Consider the following 8,263-nt stretch of genomic DNA (forward strand, 5'->3'; position numbering starts at 1 on the left):
AAAAAAAAAAAAAAAAAAATCAGTAGGGGCAGAATAAAATAAATAAAATAAATACTTATCTAAAGATCCATGTAAGCACTAAATTACTAATTACATCTAATTTTTAACAAATATTGTGTGGCCACAGCACACGTCAACAACATATTAACATAAAGGTCATTCCAGTCGCTGTAAGATTGTCTCCTCTGTAACCATCAAACCAACCATGTGACACAATTTAAAACCAGACAATACACAAAGAATACCAAAGTGTTTATTTAGTTTCATTTGATGCAACTACAGCTTAGCAATAGTGAGCCTGTTAAAACAGTCTATAGGATTGAGTCTCACACGCCAGCACGCAGACATGATTCATTCAACCCGGGATTGAACCCTGTGGCAACTCACGACACTGTCCAAACACAGCAACTGGCTGCTGATCAAGGAGCGGATGGGTAACAACCAATCTGTCCACAGTGATGTAAAGTGCAACGGATGAGACGGGACACTTCGATAAAGCTGAAGGGTTTTTTGTGGATAATGTCCTTAAATTTTGAAATGTAGCCTGAAATTAGTAGCAATAATCATGTAATATTATATCTAGCAGGTATAAAAAATAAATGCTATTCTATACAAGCAGTAGACAAGGATATACACAGTACAAACTGTACATAGATACATGTCAGCAAGGGCATTGACAGGGTATGTTAAACAGGACATTACTACACATAGTAATGTTACAGAAGAAAGCACTGTAAAAAGATGAAATTATCAACCTTTAACTTGTCCTGAAAATCCACTTACCTGTCCCCTGTACACACAGAATAATTAGTGATAAGAACGAAAAAAACATTGGAAATGGTAACAACTACTGAACAGTGATCTGTGCCAAATATACAAAAACAGTAGCATATTTCCTGACATGGTGACTATATTCACTGCATCAGTAATATTACATACATACTTTTACATACAAATGAATAGAGTACAATGGTATTCATATACATATAGCTGAAAACAATCACCTCAGAATTTTGGGAAGGGGGAACAAAAGCTATTCCTCTGACATAAACCAGTTAAATTATATAGAAATCAGAGCCAATAAAAATCTGCAAAAGCCCAATCCAGACGCAAAATTAAACTGAAAGCATGTTCGTGTCAATGTTTTACAATTAAACCTCTCAGTGTAAAAGTGTCTTTACTGAACCAGTTAAAGAAGAGAAAAGTCATTCATTTTGAGAGTCACCTTGTTGACCTAGGCGTTACTGAAAAATCATAGTATTCCAAAACTAAACCCTGCAGTACTTGGTCCTTGGTTGGTATGAATAGGTGAGCATCAACATTGTCTTGCTCTTACTGGAGCCCAAAGACACTTCAGCACTGAAAGGTTAAGTTAACACAAAGTCCCATTATTTCAATGAAAGCACTTCATACTTAACAGTATGATCGTTTGAGTCTGGTATCTATGTTTGTTTGCAAACTATTGCTCTAGCTGTGGTACAAATGTAGTTCACAATAACACAATCGGCCTGTGCTGGTAATAAAATATATATTCTCTATGTACATGAGGACAGAGCATATTTGACCAGCTGTGTTTAGACTTATTCAAGCCTGGCTGTGTGTTATTGGTCTGTCGTAACTGTTGACCTGAAGGGTTACTCTTGTTTTGTTTTTTTTTCCCCGCAGATGTCCGACTCAAGATAAGAGAGTGTTCCATACAAAACACACACACACACACACACACACACACACACACACACACACACACACACACACACACACACACACACACACACACACACACACACACACACTATAAGTGTGGCCACACACGTTCGCTCACAACCACACTGGAAAGCTGATACACAAACGCTTTATAATACACAAGAATCCAAAAATATAATTATTTGACATTTGTTTTGACTGTTTCCTTGGAAAAGCAGTGAGTAAAATGTTTCGTTCCTGCCTGTATTTCTTCATGAAGCTGTACATTGAGCTACCAGTTTGACTGAGCTCAGCCTGAGCTCACTGTATCAGTGCAGAAGTGTCCTTGAATGCTCACGAGATCATACTGGCATCCCTGCATCTCTTCTCGTTTTCACTGTCAATAAGGGGAAGAAACTTGAAGAAAATGAAGGTAGGTTAGCATGTCTCCACTCATCAACAATTTTGGGGGTCAAAGGTTGAGTATGGGTACGTCAAAGAGGTCACACAAGCCTTCCGTCTCATCTAGGTTGTATATGTAGTCGTGGTCGCTGGGTGGTGGGGACAAACGGAGAAGAGGCGAGAACACTGGAGGTAAAACAGAGTGAAACAGATCAGATAAAAATTTCAGGAAAATGAAACCACGTGCTGAAATAAAAAGAAGAGACCCTTTGTTCCACCAATTGCACATAATGAATGCAGTAAAGTATTCTAGTGTAACTGTTATCTCCATCAGTGTGGCTGTAAGCAAACTCACCTTCTGACGACATCAAGTCCTCCAACAGGTCTCCACTCATGATCTCTGCCAGAGAGAGAGAGAGAAAGAATACACCTGAGTGACAGTTTTGAAACACTTCAATCTGTACAGTGAGGACATGCAGGTAACTGCACAATCATTGGAAAATGAAATATCACGTTTATGAAAGACTAAAGAAATGTTTACCTTTTGTTGGATCAAACATTTCAGAGAGCTCTTTGGGAAAGTCCAGCACTAGAGGGAAAGCCAAAACACTAATTTTAGCGAACAGTGATAGAGTTAGGTATGTGAAATAAATAATGAAATGTTCCTTAACATCATGCAAAGAATGTAGCGGGATAAATGAAAGTGAGATCACATAGTTACATTGTTTTGTGGGAATTATTAATATTTGAATCATTATACCCAATACAAAAAATAGATTATTAGATTCACAGTTACAGACAAACAGTCAGCAACGTGTGAAACCCACATTCAGAGGGATCCGACTTAATTGGTTCAAACAGTGCTGAGGCAGAAGAGGAAACAGATCCATCCAACGAGGCAGAGGACTGAAGCTGCTGAGTGACTGCAGCAGGTGTATCTGTTGTAGGGGTGAGTGGCGTGGTGTTCGTCACTTCTGAAATCAAAAAAGACGAGACAAAGCACAGTACATTACTCTGATGGTGGTAGCTCTTGACATCATATTACTATCACAAATGGTTCAGTGCACAATACAAACCAAAATGTGAAGATGTTGTGTAAAATGAAATTCACAGTATTTCAGGATTCACTGAACCTCATTCCTCCCTACCTGTCACTGAAGCCGTGTGGTTGGCTGCTGTAGCTGATGTTATGGCAGGAACAGATTTTGTAGAAGTGACTGAAGCTGCTTTGGTAACCTACATGGTGAAAAGGTGACAGAGAGAAGGACAGTCAATACTGCAGCATAAATAAAACTGGTTTTGTGCAGTGAAAATTAGAAGTCAGCCATGTTAGCAGGGCAAAATGACCATGAGTACTTGGTCTCCTTTAGTAAAAAGAATACTACTAACATACAGCATAGTGAAAGTTAATATCAGTGTTGACCTGGGAGGCAGCGGAGGGTGGTTGGGAGGTAGGTGCTGGGAGGTTCTGAAGGACGTCATCTGGAGGAGGGACGGGCAAAACAACAGGAGAGGCACTGGACGGGTCCTTATTGACCAGCAAAACCTCAATGGGACCAGCTGAACTCTTCAGACGGATTTGGTATTTCCTCTGCCCATTGAGGACCTGGATACATACACAATCGGCTTATCACTTATCTGAGACAAAACAACAGTGAGTAGACTTAAGACGTTACATGCAGTATGTATCCAAAACTTACAGCTTCAGGTATGGGCACCTCTAGCTGTGTGCCAATAGGAGCACGAATTGCTAGGAGTGTGTCGCCTGCAAAAAAAAAAAAGAAAAAGAAAAGGTGATAGTGTGTGTGTTATGAATCTTGTTCAACAGAGTCAAAATAAAAATGGAAAATAGAAAAGTTTGATAAATATGTATCATGCAAAAAATTACCTTTGAAAGCTCCACAGAGATCTTCATGTTTTACATAAGCCATAGTATGAATGTGTTAAGGGTCAATACAAGAACAGGTTTTGCTAATTATAGGCTGCTCCACCAATTCAATATAGCAGGAAGACAAGAGACAGATTAAAACAAGAAGCATTGAATTTCAAGCAGCAGAGGTTGAGATAGCCTTAAATAACTTTTTAAAGTTGAATCCAAAAACACATAAGGCAACATAAAAAAACTGTGGAGTAACCCTTGAAGTGACCATAGCAGAAGGCTTAGTATGAGTTGTGGAGATATATGCTCAGGATTATCCTCTATCAGGTGGCAGATGGTGTTGAGACTGGATATGCTTCGCTGTTGCTCTGTGCCACTAGTGCCACACATACGCATATCTGAATACTGATCATTAGTGGGCGAAAGAAATATAATATAATAATGAGTTTATTATAGTATTAAGTCGTTTAAAAATGGCATGTTGGCTAAATGTTTTCACACAGTTCGACACCTTAGGAGCACTTTATCCCCTTAATAAAATTGGCAGTCCTACAGCGGCTGTAGTCTACTGAGGTTTCTGTCACTGCTTTGAGCAACATTTACGAGCATGGAAGTTCATTATTTTCCAATAATAGGGTTATCTTAAATAGGTGTGAAGACGCACAAATGGTCAATTATGTTAGAACAGAGACTTTTTGGCTTCAAATTTATAAATGCAACACTGTAAATTCACAACTGATTAAAACCAGTTAAAATATGAAATCAACACTACTGGGGGACAAACCTGTTTCTAGCTACAACGGACAAAACCACACAGTGCAGTCAAGGATATGGGCTGTTGTTGGAGTCATCTGTGACATTCTTGATGCTCTGCTGCACCCAGACCCTCTGCTGGTCCAGCTCATGTTCTCTAAGAGCCAGGTCATCTAGCTCAGCCTTCAGATCAATTAGCTTATCAGCGATCTCTCTGGTGTTACAGCCCGGACCTACTCCCCTGAAACAAAAAACATATACAGTACTTGTTTGTGTGCAGATGGCAGGCCAAGGCAGTTTCATAGTCTAAACTAATAAATCAACACCCTGCATTAGTATTGATACAGGTGAGCGCATTAATTTTCATTCACTTCCTTGTGACAACTAATTGATCTGTTTTGAGCTTGCACTGACTTTTTGTTTGTCATTATTAACCACCTGTGATGCACATTTTTTTCCTCTATGGTCATATTTTAATGTTAATCAAGTCAAGATCGTCTACATGAATATTCCTCTATTGTCCAGGCTATTTTGTTATACTGTAGTTATGAAATGATCATACAGTGATTCCCACTTGTTGATTGTCAAATCTGAATAGGAGAGTGTCCGTTACAACACACACTGTGATTAGATCTATATACCTAAATGATGTAATGCAAACTAGGATTGTTAGTCATGTCATATGACTTCAAACCCTAAATACCCCTAAAATAGTCATTTCAGGCATCAACACCAACCATTTGTCACACGTCAACACATAAGCGAGCACATATCTGATGAAGGGATAGCATGACATCAGCATTTAGTTTTCAGCACACAGCTTCTCGGTCATTTCTCGTTAGCGATAAAATGTAAGTACTACATGAAAAAGTAGAAGTGGTGGGGAGAGTGGTGCAAGTGCTTTTGAGACACATTTAGTTGTATGGTTTCACAGGGTTTAGCCCTGTCATTACTTATGCACAATTAAATTTCTGTAGTGAAGACCATGCCAGGTAAACTACGAGGGTCATTCAATAAATAAAGTGAATGTTTGTAAAACAAAAAACAACATAAAAAAAGTAATCTTTTAATCTGTATTAAAAGTCCTTATACCGAAAAATTCCCCTTATTTACTGAATGACCCTCGTATAATAATATACATTTAATTAGCTTATGTCATGCAATTTCTTTTTACATTTCAGCTAAACTGAAAATGAATCTTCACCTTTTCATAAAGTCAAATTGTAGAGAATAATTTTAAGAGGACTCCTTTCATTTTTTTATTTTGTTTTTATTTTAAGGGACAATATTTCCATATTTGAAGAATATAAAATTAACTTACTTCCACTGAATGCTGTTCTTGGACTTCTTCTCTATCAATCCAATTCCCTCCAGCACATTAGTGATATCATAGATACGTCTTTTCTGCCGCACTGCCAAGGTGTCTGCAGCCTGAACAACGGGACAAATGAAAAATAAATAAAAACAATAGAACAGAGATTACTGCCATCTTCTTTAGTAAGTCCTTAGCTAGGAGAGAGAGACTGTATCCATTACAGTGAGTAAAAATACAATGCAACAGAAAACCATTGTTTCACCACCCATTTTAGTGTCATTCAAACTTTCTCCCCGGTCCAACCTCTTAGTCATCAAGAAACTTAGAACCATATGGCTGTTGCTGATAAGTCTGCACTTTGTCAGCAGACCCCTAGTGAACTTGAGTGACTTACTTGCTAAATGACAGCGAATACAGCTATTCATTTAATAGTTCACAAAATATAAATTCACTATTCACTAATGGCAAAAAACCTCCCAGTTCAGTGTGGCGGTTCAGAGCCACAGGTGACAGAGGCAAACAGCCTTTTGACTGACTTCAACACACATACTGAGGTCTTCGTTATCAGTGTGTATATGTGGGAAGAGGAAAATGAGAATGAAAGAAAAGAAATAAGTGTGTCTGTTTATCAGCAAGGTGTAGCATCACAATAAGGGTGAACAGATATGAAACCACTCTGTCTGCCAAGCTACTGAGGCTGCAATGAAAAAGAAACGGTTGTATTATACAAAGTTATGGTTGGCTGCCCAGGCTGCCATCTGGTTCATACATGAATGGTAGTGTTTGTTACTATATTTACATTTATAGTACAACAGCATTAATACACGTTATTAATGGGTCTGGGCCTCAGGTTAAACATATTATGGCATTTTATGGCAAATGGCTGCAGGACTTAAAAAGCTGTAATAGTTACATTTGAGCTAAAGGTTTTCAGCAAACACCCACTGGTTCTTTAGGTTCCTACTCTGCACGATACAGTAGTTTGGTAGGAGTGTTAATGTAATTAACCTAACATCTGAACAGCTCACATTAAAGGTATGATGAACAGCCAACAGGCTGTTTAACATTAGATACAGCTTACACAGCAAACATTCGTTCATACATTTCTGATTGAAAAGCTGACATCGCGTCGTTAAAGCACATGCTGCTGCGTAATTATTAACTACGAATCGTTAAGTGACAAGGACGTTGTCGACATGAAAGAACTGTTCATGTGTGAAGATGCAGTGGCGTTAGCTCTGAGGGGAGCGACAAAAGCTGACCCACTTTTTAAACTTTGAATCTGCAGGGGGCAGAGTCTGAAAAGTTGACCAGTCTTCTCAAAGTTCAGTTTGTAGCCTTCCTATGCCCCCCCTTCGACAAACATGAGAGTAACGTAACATTGTAAGAGTAAAGTAGATGTTTGAAATTGGCCATTAGTATAAAAACAACCAAGCAACAAACAGCTCCAGTTAGCCTGTCACACCGCTAGGCTAGGCTAACAGGCTGGCTAGCGAAAGTGCAATGTAACCTAACGACAGCGGACAGGCTCAAAGTGACATGTGCTAGCTAACAACAAAGACTCTGGGTTGTATGCTCACAGCTTTCAGATCCAGCACTCCGTCCTTGGCCTCCTGTAGTAAAGTCACAAACTTGGTCGTGAGCAGTCCCAGGCTCTTTTCGTGCCTACTCGGGGTCTGTGGCTGCAACGAGTCTCCCACAGCTCCCAGTTCGCCTCTGGCCGACTCCAGCTCCATCATCGCCCGGGACTAGCTCCGTACTTCCCCCCTGCCTCCCCGAGCCAAACCTAGCCAGCGAGCCCAGGAAAGCACGCCCCACCACCGCAGTCAGCTAAACAGCAGGTCGGGGTAGTGTGTGGCCGATCGCAGGTGTTTAACGAGCTGGTCCTTCCCGGTTTAGTCGGAATAAATTCACTGAGTCGAGGCGAACGGCGGAGTGCGGTAATTCAATGAGCAGGCAGTCAGGGAGAGCCGTTGGCCACGCGAGGTATGACGGGACTGTTCAACTGTCCGAGGGAGCGTCTGCCTTTACACACGCCGATTCAAAAGCGTGTAGCGAAGCAAAAGCGAATTTACGATAACTCGCGAAGTCAAAATATGCTGTAATCCACGGATCTATTGTGTTGCAGTAGTGACGTAATACGGCGCACGGATCTGGTGTTGTTTTTTTTATTTTTTATTTGAATTAAGTGTTTTCATGCGGATTTTTATAGGATGCCTCGTTTTACACGC

At 39.9% G+C, this 8,263-nt stretch overlaps 1 protein-coding gene across 1 annotated transcript; it reads right to left on the reverse strand.

Moving 5' to 3' along the window:
• Positions 1-235: 235 nt before the first annotated feature.
• e2f4 (E2F transcription factor 4) lies at positions 236-8,025 on the reverse strand. Its single transcript, XM_026366407.1, has 11 exons — positions 7,613-8,025; positions 6,039-6,148; positions 4,797-4,958; positions 3,974-4,017; positions 3,786-3,850; positions 3,509-3,691; positions 3,234-3,321; positions 2,913-3,059; positions 2,627-2,674; positions 2,441-2,485; positions 236-2,271 (listed from the first exon to the last, which is right to left on the reverse strand). Exons 1-11 carry the CDS (start codon positions 7,769-7,771, stop codon positions 2,156-2,158), a joined length of 1,167 nt encoding a protein of 388 aa, XP_026222192.1. The 5' UTR covers positions 7,772-8,025; the 3' UTR covers positions 236-2,155.
• Between the last annotated feature and the right edge of the window lie 238 nt (positions 8,026-8,263).

Source organism: Anabas testudineus, chromosome 6, assembly GCF_900324465.2.
Source record: "Anabas testudineus chromosome 6, fAnaTes1.2, whole genome shotgun sequence".
In the NCBI taxonomy this organism is placed as follows: domain Eukaryota; kingdom Metazoa; phylum Chordata; class Actinopteri; order Anabantiformes; family Anabantidae; genus Anabas; species Anabas testudineus.

Excerpts from the sequence above, each read along its gene's own strand:
- e2f4 (XM_026366407.1), bottom strand. The coding sequence starts at position 7,771 with ATGATGGAGCTGGAGTCGGCCAGAGGCGAACTGGGAGCTGTGGGAGAC. Across the intron at positions 4,959-6,038 it reads AAGAACAGCATTCAGTGGAA|GGGAGTAGGTCCGGGCTGTA; the intron begins GTAAGTTAATTT and ends TTTTTGTTTCAG. Across the intron at positions 2,486-2,626 it reads AATGTTTGATCCAACAAAAG|AGATCATGAGTGGAGACCTG; the intron begins GTAAACATTTCT and ends TCTCTCTGGCAG.